Here is a 21,073-nt window from a genome sequence, read left to right as displayed (position 1 = left end):
ATCCTTGACTTAATGTTCAGATCAGCGAGTTCAGGACTTGTTGAAACAGAGAGAAGCCAGAGAAAAACTGAAACTGGACCAGCTGTATAGCACTGTGACTCAGACCATTAACACAGCTGTAATCTGCAGCTTAGACAAGATGATACAGCATGAGATCAGAATAAATGTCCTCCCAGGTATGGCTTTATCAGTCCATTTAACCTTTGTTATGGTTGTATGGATGCATTTTGCATGATGGATTTGCAAGATAGTTGAACAGGCAGTGCATTTGGTCTTCACCTGATTAATGATGGGTTTGATCCCTGGGTTTAGTAAATGATCAGCTGGTTGGTGTTCACCTAGAGATTGTTTTTCCTGGGGTCCTCTGGTTTTCAGACAGGTGATTTATATTCTTTGATCAAATTTTCACATGTTTCCATAGCGATAGATAATTTTCTTCTGGAAGTTTATTGTTAACAGTTAAGATGCAGAGCATTCAATAATCAGGATTGAACAGACTTTGAGAACGTTACAGCTTAGAATTGCTAAAAATTAAATTGAATTGTAAAAAAGTTTTATGTTTTGTTAGTTTTTTAATAAAATTTGGCAAAACAATAAAATAAAGTAGAAAGTTGAGCAGCAGTGTAGACCTATGATCATAGATAAGACTACTGCATTTATGTGAGTCTTGGTAGTCCTGTAGTTAGTGTACCATAATTGCAATCAGAAGGGCACATGTTCAGATCTTTCCATTGGATTGGCTCAGGTCAGTTACTGTGGTGTGTCCTTTGGCAAGGAAAAATTACTGTGATTACCATGGTGATAAATAAGCTACTTGTAAATTATTGTGCAGGAGAATATTAATCCAAATCAAGCCATGTATGTACATGCAAATAGTCATAATCCTACTGTTATTTAAAGCGATAAAAAATTGCCATGTTTATTAATGAAAAGTCCATGCTTGATGACAAGGCACATACCCACTCTCCCCAAATTTTTTTGGCAGATGTTTACTTAGAATATTGTTTTTAGACAATAAACCTCTTTTCAACATTTTTGGTTTTGCATATTATGTTATTACTGTACTTTGTCTGTTTATTATGTATTCCTTTTTTGCAAAATAGCTTTATTTTGACAGCACCTACCTTGTCCAAACCTTACAGGTAAGTTCTTGTTGATGAAGGAAGCCTATCCTTTCTTGTGGTCAAAAGGTCACTGACTGAAAGAAGAGAAATGATTCCTGCACAATGACAATAGTTCTGCATCTCAGAACTTTATCAGTGTTTTTGGGATTCCTTGTGCTTGGAATAAGAAAGAAACTGATGATAAGGTAAAGAAGAAAGAAGAAAAAATATTTATGCACAATAACTTTAGTTCTACATCACAGATTTATAGTAGACAGTGTGGATGGCTTGTACTTGGAGTAAGGTATTAGACTATTGATTTGGGTCCAAAGGTCAAGGTCATCAGATAAAACAATGATTTTAGCACAGGAAAATAAATTCATGACTATATACCTTGAGAATTTGTTGGATGGTTTACATTTTGGATGAGAAAAGATGCCTACTGGTTTTTGCATTGTAATTGAAGTTCTGGACTTGTACCTTGACCAATGTTTGTAGATGTGCTTGTACTTAAGTAAGGAAGGGGCCTTTTGAGTTTGAGGTCAACATTTTGGTTAGCATCATTGTGTCTCAAGGAAAAATTGGTTTTGCAGAATTTGTACAGGGGTAAGATCCTTGAATAAACCACAGTAATCACTGCTCTGTTAGCACCTGCTTAGAGGGTAAATAAACCTATAATGGGTGTATACTGTGCCATTGATGATAATCTTGTTGACAAATTATGAAGCTGGTCACATAGTCTTATCATTGCAGAAATGATTTTGGTTAATCAGAAAACTTTAAAGCGTGGAATGTTGGCATGGTTTGTTTTCATTATGATGATAAGTTCATTGACTCATCATCCAAGAAAATCACAAATATTGGTTTACTGCAAATAGTGTTCACAGTGCTTTTTTAGTTTTCAGAATTTTGTAAAATAACAAATGTAAGTGCATATCAATGTTTATTGCTAAATTTCATTTCTTTTAATTAGTAATACTAGTTTATTAAAATATACATTAATATATTGATTTTCACATTAGAATACGGTCTGTGCAAATTTTAAAGTTCCATTACTTTGATATTTCTTTACCTTCCTGTCTCAGGTGTAAAAAAATCACTCGAACCAGTCAAGGAACTGATACATCAGGAGATGGTCCAGAAGTTAACAGCCACAGATTCCCTACTGAAGGACAATAATGACAAAATGGTTTGTTCATGGGTGAGTGGTGGGTCCGCAACTCACTTCATCAAACTTATGTTATTCCATTTTAATTTGCTTTGGTGGGGTTGAACCATACATTATTTTTAATCCCCTCATCAACAGAGTTGCCAAGGGGAATATCTTTTTTGCCCATGATCATTCATGTATTCATTTCTTTGAAACCCTTGCATGGGGATGTCACTGGGCTTTGCCAATGTTTCAAATTGCGACTTTTTTACTTATTGATGACAAAATATACCATCTGGTGATTGTTTGGGCGACATTTTTGGGGGGTTGTTTAAACTTGCATATACAATTTTGGGTTTGAGGTAGAGAAATTGAAAGGCACTGTGAAAGGAAGCTGCATACATGGATTTAAAATGCACTGGAACCTATCTATTATTACATAAACAAATCCTTCATTCATACTGACAAATGCAACTTAACAGCACATTTTTATATCATAATCTGCTTATGCGGACACCTGGACTGGGTACTGTGGGATGTGAAACACTGAGATATATAGTTCTACTGAAAAAAACTGATTACCTTTGAAGCACCAATTGTTCTCAATAACAAGTTTCAACATCATAAGTCAACAATATTACCTTGGTCACGTGATATCAAGATATATGAATAGTACTGTATGATGAAAATGGTGTCATTTTTTTGAAAATTGGCAACAAAATATTGAGGTTAGTGATATTTTGGTGACAGCTTTATTAATGCCAGCACCATCCCTGCTTGCAGTACATTCTGTTATCCCTTCATTATGTTGGACCAGTAATAAATTAAAAAAATTGGTATGTAGTTACATCTCTGGAAGAGTAAATCAACCATATAAAACTTTGTTCTGTGACTTAATTTACATGCTTGATTGGCTATACCATTTTAAAGTTTTAATTTGTTTCACCCTCAGTATATTGGATTCAGTTTCATGTACATTTATGAAAATATATAATTAGATACAAAAGAAATTTAACCATATGAACACTTGATCACTGTGACCTAATTTACATGCTGAAGTGACTTTTGTATTTTTAAGTTGTGCATTCATTGTGCCATTAGTGTCTTGGACTTAATGCACCAGTGCTCATGAAAATTGGTGTGCAGATACATCTCAACAGTTATAACTCTGCTATACTTAAATTAGGTCATTGTAACCTAGTTTGCTTGCTTGAGTGCTTTTTACATTTTCAAACATTCGTTAATTACACTCTCAATATATTGAGCTCAATCACCTACACACATGATTTATATGGACAAAAGTATCTCAGCTATACCAAATTTAAATCAGTTTGACCTAATTTACATTCTTGTGTGACATTTGTATTTTCAGCTGTTTGTTCATTACACCCGCAATATCTCAGACCCTTTTTCTTGTCCACTTGTGAAAATTGTCACATAGACACATCAGAATTAAAAAACAGTGTCATTGTGACCTAATTGTAAACTTATGACTTTTGTATTGTCAGCTGTTCATTTGTTACATCACCAGTTGTCTTAAAAGGTCTTTTTCACATATACTCTTGAATGTTTGTATATAGCTGCATCACAAGAAAAATAATTATACCATACAAAAACTAAGTGTAATTTATATGCTTTAGTGACTTTAATGTTTTCAGCTGTTTGTTTGTTACACCCCTATTATCTTGGACCCTATTTCACATCCTTTCAGAAAATTTGTTAATACATCTTGAGGAAAGTAAATCAGATATACAAAGCTAGGTTAGTTTGCATTAATTTTAATGCTTGAGTGCATTTTTTATTTTCAGCTGTTCATTACATCTACTTGATCTTTGCCCCTATTTCACTTACACATGAAAATTCTAATGTGGGTACATCTTCATGGAAGTAACTCAAACATGCTACAACTGATTCAATGTGACCCAGTTTTCTTACTGACTTTTGTATTTTCAGCTGTTGGTTTATTTATATCCACAATATCTTGTATTACATCTACTTGATCTTTGCCCCTATTTCACTTACACATGAAAATTCTAATGTGGGTACATCTTCTTGGAAGTAACTCAAACATGCTACAACTGATTCAATGTGACCCAGTTTTCTTACTGACTTTTGTATTTTCAGCTGTTGGTTTATTTATATCCACAATATCTTGTACTCCATTTCACCTACACTCAAGTCAGTGGCCTATTGTCTTATCCAAGCTGTCGTTTTTTACCCCTACATATATTTTAAGGAAACTTGACCGATGTCCATACTTTATCATCCAATGATCAAGTCCCTAGTTCAGTGGTCAAAAGCATTTGCAGAGAAAGTTTTAGATGACAGGCACATCGTGTTTTATTATACATCTTAACTGGTCTTATTATTTCAGCAAACCATGGATGCCATTGGGACTTCTGCAGGGAATGCCATTTCCACCCCAGTCCAGGTGGCCTACAAAGAGACATTTCAGAACATCATGATTCCATCCTTCGAAAGAGCCACCCAGTCCATGGTGCAGCAAGTCGATGACGCATTCCAAAAAGGAACTAGAGAATGTAAGATCTAAACTTCCCTTATAAAGAATAAGTCATCAAATTTTTGCTAACAGCAAATAACAGGTACAACCTTGTATGGTGTGTCTTAAGAAATAACTGAACTCTTTTAGCATGTGATTATGGTAACCTTACATGCATTGATAGCTGAGTAGGATTTATTCTGGTTATTAGCATTTGTCAATGTGACAGAAGAACACAAAGTTCCCAACAGTTATTCAAAATAAAAGCATGCTAATATTTTATTTTAGCTTACCTGTACAGTTTAGTATGTGTATGCTTTGAGATTTTAACCTAACTTTAACAATTTTGAAGTCACATCGGTACCATGTCTGCGTTGTGGCAGTTATAGTGATGCCCAGCACTGGGGCATCATGCCGCAGACATGTAGCATGATGTCCCATCCAGTCACATTATCCTGACACCAGACTGACTAGTCCTAACATTAACCTCTTAATGCTAAGCACCATTTTTATTAGTCTTTGGTATGACTCTGTCAGGGTTAGAACCCATGACCTCTCTTGACGAGTACTATGAATCTCAGGTCAGCCAACATGCATATGTGCAACAACTTGCCATTAGCTTCCTGTGGGTTGGTGGTTATTCCTTGGGTTTTCCCAGGTTATTCCTTGTTCAAATATACTGGCTGCCATGTATAGCCTATCTTGTGCTAAAAAGTTCATTAAACCCACAAAACAATATGACCTCTGTAAGGTTACTCAAAGCCTAGGAGTTTCACCCAGTAAAATCTGGCTTCTTGGGTGGACAGTGGTATCTTCTCATGATTTTAAGTACATTAATATGTAAAAAAAAAAATGCAAAACAACACGAATCCTTCATTTTTAACAACTTATTATAGTCCCTGTACTAAGATACAGAAAAGAATGTTCTTTATATTGTTTTATTCTTTTATGCCCTGTTACATTATGTTGGTAGGTAAGTGGTTTCTCAGTATTTCAGTACTGTACTGGCTATATAATAGTTGAAATTTAAAATTGTGAAAGATATGACATTCAAAATGTAAAGATACTTTTTGTTTTAGAAAAGGGGTCAGCTTTTCATTGCGAATATCATTTTAATCAAAATATATTTTCTGCATGATAATGTCTACAATGGATACTTTAGATTGGTTAAAGCTATGTCAACATGAGCAACATTATCGTTGATTACACTCTGGTTAATTAATACCCTCCATGCCTTGCATATTATTGCATGAATTAGTCACAGATTTAGGAATAGTTTTTTAACATTAGGAGTCTTAATAGTGTTTAGATAAGTCACTCACTTTTACCTTTTTCACCCTGGGTTCAGCCCTTGGTTCTAGCACATTGCATTTCTAAAGTCGGTTATCTCTTCTAATTTATTAAGTTTTTAACCCCCCAAAAATTAAACATTCAAAAATTAGTCGAGAAAAAGGGTCTAGTGCTGTAATCATTTTACATATAATCAGCTTCAACCTGTGATATCCATGCATAATAAATAAACTTCTGATTTTAAACATTAAAAATGTGTGCACCATTCATACATGCTGAAAATTTGTTTTCAATGCTGTACACAGATATAAAGCATCTAGAGACACAGCTTGATCAGGTGAGACAGAAACATCTTGAGGCTTGCAATCCAATTGTGTCCGAACTTCAGCAACTGACAGACTCATTCCAGACATCAGCAGAGAGGATCGAGAGTCATGTTCTGGCCACAGTACAGACACAGCTCAAGTCAGAAGTTCAGTCCTCACTGTCAGGGTCAGTCTTCATTTTAATACTATAATTTTTTCTAAACTTGCATCAGTTAGATGTCAGATAATTACACAGAATGTGAGGTGATTGCAAAATATAATTCATTTTAGGAAAATAATAAATATGAATGAAACTTAATTGTGCTTGGGTTTTGGAAATCGTATAAAAGTTACTTTGTATCACATTTTTGTTATGTCCATGTTATTGGACAAATAAAACATAAGCAGTCTTTTGTTGAATGCTGGCAGCAGAGGTGATTGAGTTTTACTTAACAGTTTTGTTTCCTTTGTACTGATATTTTTTTAAACCATGGATGAATTAAGTTCATTCCAAGGATGCTGCATTAATGTAGATTTAACCTTGGAGTCAAGGTGACAGAAATTTATGATTTGTGTTTAGGTTTTGTGTAAGATTTTCATATACTTTTAAGGCTTCATAGATTCAGATTTTACTAGTTATATTGCATTTTAAAGCAAAGAAAATTAACTTTGCAACACTCATATGATCTTTGACTTTGGCATCTATACATAGATTTAAATTAAAATTGATTATAGATTTTGTCTATTGCTTTTATTTTCTTGACCTCCTCATGGCATCTTTTTGTACATAAGATGAGACATTATAGAAGAAAGACATTTGATATCAATGATACACTTGCTCACATATTTTCCATTTTAATCAACATCAGAGACATGGAAAGAAAGGTACCAGTTCAATGTTCAAAGCAGTACTTTAAGTAAGGGCTTGCCATGCAGTTCTTGTTTTATAATGTGTGATATAATTGTCTGATTTTGTTTGTAGGATGCAGGAGACGATTGTTCGCTGTGTTAAGGATGCTGTACGAGAGGAAGTATCCATGGCTTTTAAGGAACAGGGGGCCATAATCAGTGATAGGATCCTAAATGCCATGAGATCAGGGGATGTAACTCCTGTCCAGGTGACACATGATCCCCAGCTAGCCAAATCTCAGATTCTACACCTTTTACAGCAGGGCCAGTTCAATACAGCATTTCATCAGGTATGTTAATATTTCTGTGTTTTATAAGCCTTCATTTGTATCTGTCTCTATATGCATGTACAGAGGTATCTACAGGGTTCCTAAGCCATCCTGATTTTTAAGAAGGTTCTGGAATCCAACTGGGATTTGAATTCAACTAAAATATCCTGTAAACCACCTTGGATTTTGATAATAAAAAGCTTTACTAAAACTTTTGTTAGAGAAAATACGCTATTTTTCAAATGTAACTTTGCTGTGAACAATTTTGCAATGATTGTCATATTATGTCTGTAGCAATAGTCTAGTAACTTTTTGCACATGTGCCTTCAACTGCAGTATTGTGTCTTTAATCAAAATATCAGACTTTAAAAGTGCTTCCTGAAATGCATAAATTTTCTCCTTAAAAATCTCCAGGAAAACTCCTGGATAATTAAAATCATTAAAACAGGCAGAATGTAGGATGTGTCAACACCATTTTCTTGGATAAAGTTGATGTTTCTGTAGCAATTTGATTCTGTCAGTAAAATATTCACTTACATCAAATTATTAACATCATAACGAATGCATGCAAAGTTGTTCCTACGTGTAAATGGTTATATTGGTTTATGAATTCTAAGCCAGTGAAATAGGGGTCTCCAGGTGGCTGAGTGGTCTAAAGCACGTGCCTTTACCAATCACTGCCATATCACCACTGTTCATATGGGTTTGAGTCTTTGGCTCAGCCCTCATGGGTATGTAAGAAAGCTTGCTGGTAGTTTCCTGTGGATTGGTGGTTCTTCCAGGGATTTTTCTGGGTTCTTCCTCCACCAGTTATACTGGCTGTTGTATATAGGCTATCATGTGCTGAAAAAATGGCATTAAGCCCACAACAACAACAAACAATAAAATATTTATACGTTTAAAATTTGAAGGAATAAATTTCATTTTATAAAAGGGTAATGCTAAAACCGTTCATTACTAGCTACTGACATTGCATTGTCCAAATCATTAATCATTTTGCAGCCACACATGTATCGATGATCCTTTGGTTGTTCTGACATAGACAAAGATGTTACTTGTCTATCAGAAAGAGCTTTCACACATCTGTTCTATATGATTCATTGCCATTTTTGAATTCATTAAGTTTGATATGGAACCTAATCCCAAGGTGAAAGTTGATTGGCACTTTTTTTCTGTCACACATTGAGGAAACGCCTTATTTATTTACAGTTTATATCACTGTGTGACCATAGTTGGAGCACCTGCATTTTCTGAACACTGTATAGTGATTTCACCATTTATCACCCACTTTCAGACAAGTATAAAATTGTGTGAAATCAGGGTTGTAGGTAGTATTAGCATTTATGTGCAGTATAAACATACATTATATTAAGAATTTTGTTCTTTCATGTCGCTGTTGTATATGTTGGAGCCTAATTGCAAATAAGATGCATAAAATGTAGATATAAAAAATTGTCCCTTTGCCAAAGTCATTAGGTGGAGAAGAAAGCATATCATTTGTTCATTTCTTAACGCTAAGCATTTTGTTACCCCTGCAATACGTCAGATCCTGTGTCACGTACACTTTTAAAAATTGGTATCTGGATGCATCTCAAGAAGAATAACTCTGCCATTTCAAAATTAGGTTACTTTGACCTAATTTGTACTTTTGCCTGGAGTTGTTTTCATATTTTCAGCTGTTTATTCATTATATTTCATATACACAATTGGTCTGTAGATATACCTGGATAGAAGTTACTCAGCCATACCAAAACTAGATCAGTTTGATAAAATTTGCACATTTGAGTGAATTTTGTTTTTTTCACTGCTTACTATTTGCACCCACACTATCTTAGACACTATTTCACTTACACTTGTGAAATATTTTACTAAATACATTTTGATAAAGTTGCTCAATTATAAATAAATTAGTGTAATTTTCATGCTTGAGTACCTTGTACTTTCAACTGATCATTTGTTATACCTTCAATAATATGAACCATAATTCATCTACACTCATCAAAATTTTGTGGATACATCTTTATAATAGTAATTTAACGACATCAAAACTAGGTCATTGTGACAAAGTTTTCAATCTTGAGTGACTTTTCTATCTTTAACTCTTTGTTACACCCTCAATAGCTTGCTTACAAAAATTTGTATCTCACTGCATCTCAATGGAAGTTACTTAACCATACCAAAACTAGGTCAATGGGACTTATTTTTAATGTTTGACATTTGAATTTTCAGCAATTTGTAAGTTACATCTTCAGTATGTTGGACTCTTTCACATGCACACTTGATATTGGCAAGAATTAACTCTGTCAGTGTGACAATATATTAATGCATGAGTGACTTTTTGTAGCTATATGTTCATTACATCACCCATAGATTAAAACAGTTTCACCAATGCTTGTGAAAATTGCAGTGTAAATGCATTCTCAAGGTTAGTAATCATACCACATAAAAACTAGGTAGTTGTGACCCAATTTTCATATTTGTTTGGTATTTTCAGGTATCCATTTATTATACTCACATTATCTTGTGACCCTATTTTGCATACACTTAAGAAACTTTGCATGCAGAGGCATGTCAAATATGGACCTCATTTCACTCACACTTTTGGAATTGGTATGTGGATATATGTTTAGAAGAGTAACTGTAAAATCCAGGGTCATTCACTGAGACCTGATTTTGGGGGTTACACAGTAGGAATCATCTAGGTTAAGTATATAGTCCTGACAGGTGATCAAGGTCAGATTTTTTATTAAAGTGACATTTGTTCATGGATTATGCTTGTTAGATGGCAAATGTAGCATTTGAACATTGGAATTGTAGGACAAAGCAGTCAGAATATAAACCAAGTGGGCACCATGGTTCTTCTTTCTAAATAATAATTTAGATCTTTTTGTCTTTTCCCATTTTAATTTTAGGCATTATCAGCAGTGAACTTGGAGATGGTGATATTTGTCTGTGAGAAGGTGAATGCTTCCCAGGTTTTTGAGCAGACTTCCTGTCCCCTCCATCAGCCCGTCTTACTGTCTCTCATTCAGCAGCTTTCTGTAGATCTTGGATCAAACACTGAACTCAAACACAAGTAAGTAAATTTATTATTGTCATGAAATTGATAGGTGTTTTGGAGATCATATCTTATCTATTCATAAACTTAGCACTTATTGCACAAACAGATCTGTCCACCACACGTCAATACACATATTAGATTTGAAACACTTACCAGTATTAACAAGGCTCTTAATTGAAACGGACTTTCAGCAATCTGCACAGCATGTTTCCTGATAAATCCTATGTTTGATAGCTTATAAATCCACGTGGAATAACACAACCATTCCTTCTGCCTCCAATCTGAATTTTCAGGCTACATTGGGAAATAAATGAATTCCAGTTAACATTGTGGAACCAGTCTGATATAACTTTAGACGTTCAAAATGGCTGTTATGGTCATGTGACTGAAACTTCATTGGATTTATAATGTGACTGATGTGATGAATATCTTGTCATGTGACTGTTGTCACTGCTCAACATCACATTAATTGCAAAATCGGTGACTGTATTAAATTTACACTGTAATCCACATTTCTCAGAACCTTTTAGTTAATCGGTTCATTTGAAGAATTTTAAAACCTTCCATATTGCATTGCATGATATATAGAGAGAATGAAAGAATACAGTGATCAGTCCATATCATAAATCAATTGATCCAATTCAGCAGATACTGTCACACTGCACTTATCTTGCTGCCAAGTGAATGGAGGAAAAGATCATTCAATGCAATAAAAGCTATAGCTTCTTATGAAGATAGCTTGGGCAGTCTATAGCCAATGATATTACTCTATTGTTTGAATACGACCTGTTTATGATAGCAACAGTTCATAGCCAATGATGTTACTGTATTGTTTGAATACGACCTGTTTATGATAGCAACAATCCATAGCCAATGATATTACTCTACTGTTTGAATACGACCTGTTTATGATAGCAACAATCCATAGCCAATGATATTACTCTATTGTTTGAATACGACCTGTTTATGATAGCAGCAATCCATAACCAATGATATTACTCTACTGTTTGAATACGACCTGTTTATGATAGCAACAATCCATAGCCAATGATATTACTCTATTGTTTGAATACGACCTGTTTATGATAGCAACAATCCATAGCCAATGATATTACTCTATTGTTTGAATACGACCTGTGATATTACTCTATTGTTTGAATACGACCTGTTTATGATAGCAACAATCCATAGCCAGTGATATTACTCTACTGTTTGAATACGACCTGTTTATGATAGCAACAATCCATAGCCAGTGATATTACTCTACTGTTTGAATACGACCTGTTTATGATAGCAACAATCCATAGCCAGTGATATTACTCTACTGTTTGAATACGACCTGTTTATGATAGCAACAATCCATAGCCAATGATATTACTCTACTGTTTGAATACGACCTGTTTATGATAGCAACAATCCATAGCCAGTGATATTACTCTATTGTTTGAATACGACCTGTTTATGATAGCAATAATCCATAGCCAGTGATATTACTCTACTGTTTGAATACGACCTGTTTATGATAGCAACAATCCATAGCCAATGATATTACTCTACTGTTTGAATACGACCTGTTTATGATAGCAACAATCCATAGCCAATGATATTACTCTATTGTTTGAATACGACCTGTTTATGATAGCAGCAATCCATAGCCAATGATATTACTCTACTGTTTGAATACGACCTGTTTATGATAGCAACAATCCATAGCCAATGATATTACTCTATTGTTTGAATACGACCTGTTTATGATAGCAACAATCCATAGCCAATGATATTACTCTATTGTTTGAATACGACCTGTGATATTACTCTATTGTTTGAATACGACCTGTTTATGATAGCAACAATCCATAGCCAGTGATATTACTCTACTGTTTGAATACGACCTGTTTATGATAGCAACAATCCATAGCCAGTGATATTACTCTACTGTTTGAATACGACCTGTTTATGATAGCAACAATCCATAGCCAGTGATATTACTCTACTGTTTGAATACGACCTGTTTATGATAGCAACAATCCATAGCCAATGATATTACTCTACTGTTTGAATACGACCTGTTTATGATAGCAACAATCCATAGCCAGTGATATTACTCTATTGTTTGAATACGACCTGTTTATGATAGCAATAATCCATAGCCAGTGATATTACTCTACTGTTTGAATACGACCTGTTTATGATAGCAACAATCCATAGCCAATGATATTACTCTACTGTTTGAATACGACCTGTTTATGATAGCAACAATCCATAGCCAATGATATTACTCTACTGTTTGAATACGACCTGTTTATGATAGCAACAATCCATAGCCAATGATATTACTCTACTGTTTGAATATGACCTGTTTATGATAGCAACAATCCATAGCCAATGATATTACTCTACTGTTTGAATACGACCTGTTTATGATAGCAACAATCCATAGCCAATGATATTACTCTACTGTTTGAATACGACCTGTTTATGATAGCAACAATCCATATCCAATGATATTACTCTACTGTTTGAATACGACCTGTTTATGATAGCAACAATCCATAGCCAATGATATTACTCTACTGTTTGAATACGACCTGTTTATGATAGCAACAATCCATAGCCAATGATATTACTCTACTGTTTGAATATGACCTGTTTATGATAGCAACAATCCATAGCCAGTGATATTACTCTACTGTTTGAATACGACCTGTTTATGGTAGCTCACTTCCTATCATTCAAGGTTCAAAATGTGATTTTTCATTCACATGCCTAATATTTGGGTACACGACAGTGAATTATTACATACCCTTGGGAGAATTTTTAAATGCAAATACAGAGACAGAATTTGTACACATGTTTATTTTGAATCCTGTGACATAATTATGGTGGGGGAAACTGGAGAACCCAGAAGAAAGTACAGACTTTGAATTGGTAAATATTCAAACTTGCAGACCTCCAAACCTTGTTCTTAAAAAATAATCTGTATAGGCCAGGGTTTTACTGGGTATAAGTTAGTTATATATAAATTATTCAAGTTCTACTTGAAAAGATTCATAGGGACAAATTGTTTTGGTAGTGGCTGACAAGCTTTGAGTTGGCCCACCAAAACAACACACAGATACGATTCAATGCAAATTTACAAAACCTATATATTGCAGGCTTTAAATCCAGTGAAAACTTAAAAATTATATTTTTTACAACTTACATGCAATATAAACCAAAATAAAATTCTATGACTTAAAAGTTAAAGCTTCCATCTTCTCATGGATGAATTTAAAGACTGAGCCTATTGTAAGTTCACACTGAATGAATGTATACCATTCATATCTACTTTGTGACATCACCTAAAAGGTATGATGTAAGTCGTGTTCCGTTGCCAGTAAAAAAATTAATAGTAGCCAGAAAACTAGAACTTGTTCTCATTTTGCTGAATAAGTGTGTGCACTTATTGCCATTATTTGAATATATTCTTTGCTTTGTTTGGCACAAGAACAACTCAATTGTACAATATATGTGTCTATGCCCTTTCAGCAGTGCATCTTCTGAGTTTGTTGAGCTCATTTTCGTGTTATAAGAATTGTAACTGAAATGTTATTCAGTTGATAATTGCTGTTTATTCTACTTTCAGTGTTGTGGTCACTACACTGTTAACATTACCATTGTGACTGAAATTTTTCAATAAATCTAAAATATTAACATTTTTTTACCCAGCCATCAGCATCTCCTGTCGATACCATGTTTTTTATAAGGAAACGTAATCTTAACACACATGGTTGGCAACAGTACTGCAAATGTTCAGCTAAAATAAAATCTTATTTTGTCGTGTTCAGTAAAATAAATATTGAATAGTAAAAATTATGCAAAATTAATATAAATCAATTTAAAGTACATACTAAATTTTATGTAGTAATTTATTTTTTTTAATTTAAATTTTTTTTACTTTTATTTTTAATTTTCAGGTTTATTGAAGAGGCAATGGTGAACCTTGACAGAAATGACCCAGTGACACAGGAGCATATTACTGGTATAATCTATGGACTTATACAGAATGTTAATGCCTTCATTAAAAAACATCCCCATAACAAAATGAATCGCCTGTTTAAAATGTTACTATTGGCAGCAGAGTCTTTAGTCAGATAGGAGCTTCAGAACATTCTTTAATATATTCATTCATCAACAAAATTTTGCTACTGGTTTTTCATTTCAAGGTCTGTAGATACAGTTGTCAAGCCTCTCTTGGCAGAAGCTAAACAGAGTGATCAATTTTACATCATTGTTCACGTCCGTCCAATGTCCATATGTCCTTCCATACCCTAGCTTTAGGTTAATGTTAAAGTTTTTTAAGGTTAAGTGCAACATTGAAGTTTTTTATTTACAGCTGTATCATAGGCAGGCTCTACAAAAAGTGAGTCCCTTGTTTTAAGTCTTTTATTTTGATGTCTTATGGAACCAACACATACACTCAATCCTCAGTATGTTACTGAAAATTACCTCCCTTGCCTGACTTTATTCAACTGGTCATGTGTATTCATATGTTGCAAGTATTGTTACTTCTTTTGTTCAGAGCTGCAGTCTTGGAATTTTCCAGAAATTAACTCAGTTGTGAATCCTATTGTTCATTCAAAATATTATTACATCAATGTAGTAAAGATTACAGCAAAAACCCTAATCTGTCCACATGTCTGATGCTATCTAGCGAATGAGATGGAGTATTTGATATATTTCTGTGATTTTCAAGCAATATGAATTCTCGTTCTTCATCAGTATTTTTTTGAAGAATGGACATTATTAGTACTTTAATCACTGAATATGCCTGTATTGTGTTAAGTGGTCCTATGTACTTCACAGGTTGGTATTTGTTCATTGCATTTATGGTTTATAATGACTGGGAAAACAAAACAAAAAACTGAATTGCACATGAATATAGATGAATTCACAGTTTACTGAAATCAAATAATTTTTTTTGACCAATCACTGGAAAAACTTATTATGAACTGAACATTGAGGCTCATGCATACAAGTAAGATTGAATTGCAAACTGCATGGGTCCAGATCCGTTGCAGCATATTCCACCAGCAGATTTGGGTTTTTCTTAAGATTAATGAGTAAACCTAACAACATGGACCCTGATCTGCAGTGGATAATATGACAGCTGATCAGGGTCTATGTTGATTGCATTTGGACCTGACTTATAGGTGAGTATGTACAGTATATAGATCTTTTGCTCCTTATAAGTAAGTCATTGTCCATTGTTATTACAGCTAAGTATCGGACATCCTCATTTGTATTATTCATCATATATTCAGCTGGAAATATCATGTTTATTAAGAGAGGACTTTGTCTACATTTATAGTAATCTGTTTTACTGAACAATAGATATTCACAATGATCTTTGGTATGGTAAATTACAAATAGGTCCTAACAAAATGGAAATAGGTCCTAACAAAATGGAAGTTTGTTCAGGTACATTCTGAATATTAATATGCCCAGGCATGCTAAGGAATAAATATTTTGTTGTCATGCAACTAGTGACGTGAAAGGTATGTGTTTTTATCAGAATATGAATACAATATTTTTATATATATTTTTTCATGGAAAAAACTAGTGATGTCAAAAGGTCATTCACTTTGATCATTTTATAGCACAATGTTTTCTTGTTTAAGAGGTCCACTTCTTTTTACATTGTTTTAATAAGGAATGAATGTATTAAATGTTCTGTAAGTTTGCCTTTGGCTGCTGCCTATTTTTTTATACAAATATGAAATGTTGAGGTACTTTTGCAATTTTCAGCATTATTATGACTAGTGCCTTCATCAGTGTTATTTCACCTGATACAATGTCAATGTTATCTCACCTTAGACAATGTCAATGTTATCTCACCTGGTACAATATCAATGTTATCTCACCTTAGACAATATCAATGTTATCTCACCTGATACAATATCAATGTTATCTCACCTTAGACAATGCCAATGATATTTCACCTGATACAATATCAATGTTATCTCACCTTAGACAATGCCAATGTTATCTCACCTGCTACAATATTAATGTTATCTCACCTGATACAATGTCAATGTTATCTCACCTGATACAATAGTCACTTTTGCAGCAGTGGTGAAGGAGTCAGCAATGTTACATTTTTTTTTAAAGTTTTGGGAAGTTATAGACAGTGGACCTACTGACAAGGATGCGGATGTAGGTGGGATTCCTGGTTCACTTAAACTTGTTATGACAAGCAAAAGTCTATGTTCTTCCACTTTATGACATGGAATATGCTATATGCACTGACACATTTTGTGCATGAATTACTTAAAAACTAAGGTCTGCCAAACTTGAAAAAAATGAGCAACTCTTCAGGTCTAAAGGTTTACTTTGTGCAAAGGAACAGACTTTAACATATGTTCATGGATGTTTTGTGAGGCTTGATAACTACCTGATAAACAGTTGACAATTTCATTTCTTATCTGTAATCATCTCTGTATTGAATTCATCTGTTTTCTGTGGTTTGTGAAAAACCCCACATTCATTGGTTATTTATATTTGTTGATTGAGGACAGGTTCCTATTGATCCACAAAAGGATTGTTGTTTGTTGGGTTTCTAAATTTGTGGTTTGTAAAAAGCAAAACTCTCTGTAATTTGGTGCCCCATGAAAAACGAGGAAAAAAAGTTCTATATAGTGTATAGCAATTAATCCTTGACAAAGATCCATCTCCAGGAATTAAGTTTCTCTCTGCAGTATGGTCATAACATCTGATGGTTTAAATAGCTACGAGATCCTTTTAAAATTTGCTCACTCTTATTTACATTTGTATAACTTTCACCCAGCTGCAAAATTACATTGGCCCAGTTGTACCATACAGTATGCACCAGCAGATCTGGGTCTGCCTTGTCAAGTTAAAATCATAGGTTCAATGGGATTGGTTCTTTTTTAGTGGCAAATTCTAGATTATTTTGCTTCATCATGCCAAAGAAACGAGAGCTACCATCAATACTTGCCTTTAAGTCAAGTCCAAATACCAAATGCACAGACCCAAATCTGTCATCACATAATGTGCCAGCAGATCTGTTCTGTGCAGTTTGTTAGAGTAATCAGTAGAACAAGCAAGACAGGATCTTTGTTGTTTGCAGCTGGACTTGACTTAACAAACCCATAACCCTTGGATTACATGTCCTAGAGTGATTCTGGTTTGAGTGTACAGCATATATTAGTAAGGTACTGGCATATCGTGCTTTCACTAAACATATACAGAAAATTGTTATTTCCAGGATTGATTTGGAATTATCAGTTTTTCTCTGAACTAGGATTCAACTACACTTGTAATATCCTGTATTTTTTAAAAAGACTTGTTATGTTGCTGTGTAAAATTAAGGATTTTCTCAAATTTGTTTTTAAGTAATTAAATGAATTCCTAGTATACAGTTTTAAATTGTTATTTTGTTGTGCATTTTATTTATCTATCTCACACAGAAATGTAAGCATCTTAATGCAAATCTTAATTGAGAATTTTAGTAAGACAACACCTGCAGTTTGCAGATAATTATTAAGTTTCTGCAAGAATGGAACTAATTTTGCAATTTTTTATCATTTGTATTATTTCTTATCATAGAGTTCCTGTGTCTGTGAATTGTGAATCTCTTCTAGTATTGCAGTGTGTTTTATGTTTATGCTGTTACAGCAAAAGCACATTGATTTGGTCTTGTCCATTCATCCTGAGAAGCTCTAGCATAACTGTAAGAAGTGTACATGTTTTAGACAAATCATTTGAAGCTCCTTGGCACAATTGTAAGAAGTGTACATGATTTAGATAAATCATTTGAATCTCCTTGGCACAGTTGTAAGAAGTGTACATGATTTAGACAAATCATTTGTAGCTCCTTGGCACAATTGTAAGAAGTGTACATGATTTAGACAAATCATTTGTAGCTCCTTGGCACAATTGTAAGAAGTGTACATGATTTAGACAAATCATTTGTAGCTCCTTGGCACAATTGTAAGAAGTTAACTTGATATTGACCAGGGGTCTCAAACTCAAACCACCCTGAGGGCTGCATGAGGGCATTTTTTATGGCCCAAGGCCCACACCACCTTATCTCTCTTGACACCTTGTGATGTCAGTCATTTTGCATGCCACAGAATACAGCTTGGAAGGCCACATATGGCCTGCTGGCCACATGTTTAAGACCACTGATGTAGACAGATCATTTGAAGCTCCATGGCATAATTATAAAAAGTGTACATGATTTTTCTTTGCTTGGTTTTAGGACATAGCATACATACTCATGTATAAGTTTAATAATTTAGGAAAATATAAATACCTGGAAGAAGAGGGGTCGGCTTATCCACGGGCCAGTGTCTAAACTTTACAGTTTTTAAATCTTTTTGTTGACTATTGTAATGACTGTAAATTTTGGGACACGAAAAAATGATTTTTCGTGTCCTAAGACATATGCATGTAAAATAAAATCACTTTCTGTGTCCCGACACTTATTAAACTGTTGTAAAGTACAATGATTGATTTTCTTATTATTTTGCATGTTCATATTTTCTGATTTCTCCAACATTAAATTAAATAAAGGTAAATACAGACTTCATAATTCAAAGGCCAGTTGAGTTTACCCAGGAGACTAGGCTGGACTTATAATGTACAGTACTTACACAGTCCAAAGCATGCATAGTGTCACTTAAATCCTTATTTATTCCCAAACATATTAGATGCAGATTTTGCTTAATTCGTTGTTTTGACAAGATTGCTTTCTTCCAGATAACATTTCAGCAAGTCCTTAATAGCTGTTTGATTTTCAAGTTGAATCACGCGCTCATGAGTTACTCATTTTCAGTGATATAAGCAATTCTACAGACTGAGGTAATATTTATGAAAATGTATGCACGTTTAATTGTACAAGGCACATAACCAGAATAACTTACATGTTCACGAAGAGTGGTAATAATAAAGGCTAAAATTCTCATTATAATCAACCAATCATCATCAATCTACTTTAGGTTCTTGTTTTGGCTGAACAACATCATAACTTTCCACACAATGGAAAGCTTGATATTTCAGTGTCTCCTTTGTTGACAGTTGGCCTGATTTGTCTTTCGTTTTCCGACAGCAATACAATCCAATCAGTCATTAAAACCTTGAAACTGACTTGTGATAAGAGGGAATTTTGACCGGCAACTATACCATTAAATTGATGCGTAATTGCCTTTCATTCCATAATATTAGCACGATTACCATAGTTTGTAAAACAGGGTAAGGCATACCTGTAAACTTTTTAAAATCCAAATAGGGAGACTGAATAAAAAAATAGATTGGGACCTAATATCGGGAGTTTTTTTTGTGGCATTTTTAAAACTTTGTTTTCACTAAATATTGACAGATCCTACGGGTCCAATATGTGCCATTTTTCCCTGTGACACCCCTTTTTTCCCCCCAGGACATGCCCTATTTTGATATTCAGGTCAGCTGTGGACAAACAGCACAATAGCTAAAGGTTTGTCTTAAATAGACAAGCAACAAAGCTAGCGCAACTAATTAAAAGTTAATCCTGCTTATTGATGCAACTATTTTATGAAAACGACTGGCCCTCTGTCATAATTCAAAAAAACCATATTCTTCACTACTGTGTGTTATGCAAGCATCAGCAATTGATTGGCAAATAAAGGATTCCCAATTTTGGTGACCTAAAGGGTACCTAAATAGCAGCCTCACGGTACCGTACATGTGGCAACTATTTTCCCTTCATTATATATCCAACCTTATTTCCTTATTGTCAACTCATAAAGTATTTAGTATTGTTTACTATAAACATATGTAGTCTGAATTAGTCTTTTGAGGACACATATGCTGTATTTTATGTATTTTCATTCCTTCATATGGAGTTAAGCATTCATAGTGATCATTCTAGGGATTGAAATTGAAATTGTCAACAGTTTTATTGTTGTGGTTTATTTTTTGTTCAGGTTTATTTTCTGATTTTTGTATTCTTGTAAACTTTAAAAAAAATCATAAATTTATGTGAGTACTGTTTAAACTTAACTTTCTATTTACTGAAGAAGCGAATTCTTTCTAGTAAAGTAATAATTTCATCACAACAATATTCACAGGTGATACAACATGGGTTCCATGGATTGCATACGATATATCCATTTATGTGGGCTTTTCTTTTTAAGGATAAATGAAAATTGAAGACATAATGTTGTAATCAGGAATTCTCTGCAAAAATAGGGAAATATTATGAAATTGGGAGGTAGGCGTGGAATGACCCTAAAAATTGGACGTGTTTTTTCTTCCAACCGGCTTGAGAGTTGACAGGTATGGTGTAAGGTCGCTTACATCAAAGCAAACTACAACTCAGCTTTTATGGCATTAGCATAATTTTTGAAGCATTATTTCTGAAACTTCATTATTGTATTTTCGAGATATCATTAAAGTTTAGTGCAGTGGTGCCTATGATTCAACTCCAAGGGATGTACTTCATTCA

The 21,073-nt window shown here is 34.0% G+C and overlaps 1 protein-coding gene across 10 annotated transcripts in view; it reads left to right on the top strand.

Moving 5' to 3' along the window:
* Nucleotides 1-19,097, top strand: part of LOC149807052 (enhancer of mRNA-decapping protein 4-like) — a 47,775-nt gene extending 28,678 nt beyond the window's left edge. For all 10 annotated transcript variants that reach the window (XM_089961223.1, XM_089961205.1, XM_089961220.1 and 7 more), the window contains 7 exons: nucleotides 21-176; nucleotides 2,189-2,304; nucleotides 4,628-4,793; nucleotides 6,349-6,535; nucleotides 7,331-7,547; nucleotides 10,439-10,602; nucleotides 14,544-19,097. In XM_089961223.1, the coding sequence (XP_089817349.1) occupies nucleotides 21-176; nucleotides 2,189-2,304; nucleotides 4,628-4,793; nucleotides 6,349-6,535; nucleotides 7,331-7,547; nucleotides 10,439-10,602; nucleotides 14,544-14,724 (1,187 nt within the window). In that variant the 3' untranslated portion in view covers nucleotides 14,725-19,097. The remainder of the gene's footprint in view (nucleotides 1-20; nucleotides 177-2,188; nucleotides 2,305-4,627; nucleotides 4,794-6,348; nucleotides 6,536-7,330; nucleotides 7,548-10,438; nucleotides 10,603-14,543) is intronic.
* The last annotated feature ends 1,976 nt before the right edge of the window (nucleotides 19,098-21,073 follow it).

The sequence above is a fragment of the Sinohyriopsis cumingii genome, chromosome 1 (assembly GCF_028554795.1).
Source record: "Sinohyriopsis cumingii isolate HCF-2022 chromosome 1, ASM2855479v2, whole genome shotgun sequence".
Lineage (NCBI taxonomy): Eukaryota > Metazoa > Mollusca > Bivalvia > Unionida > Unionidae > Sinohyriopsis > Sinohyriopsis cumingii.
Note: the sequence above shows the minus strand (reverse complement) of the source record. Positions and strands in the feature narration are given on the sequence as shown.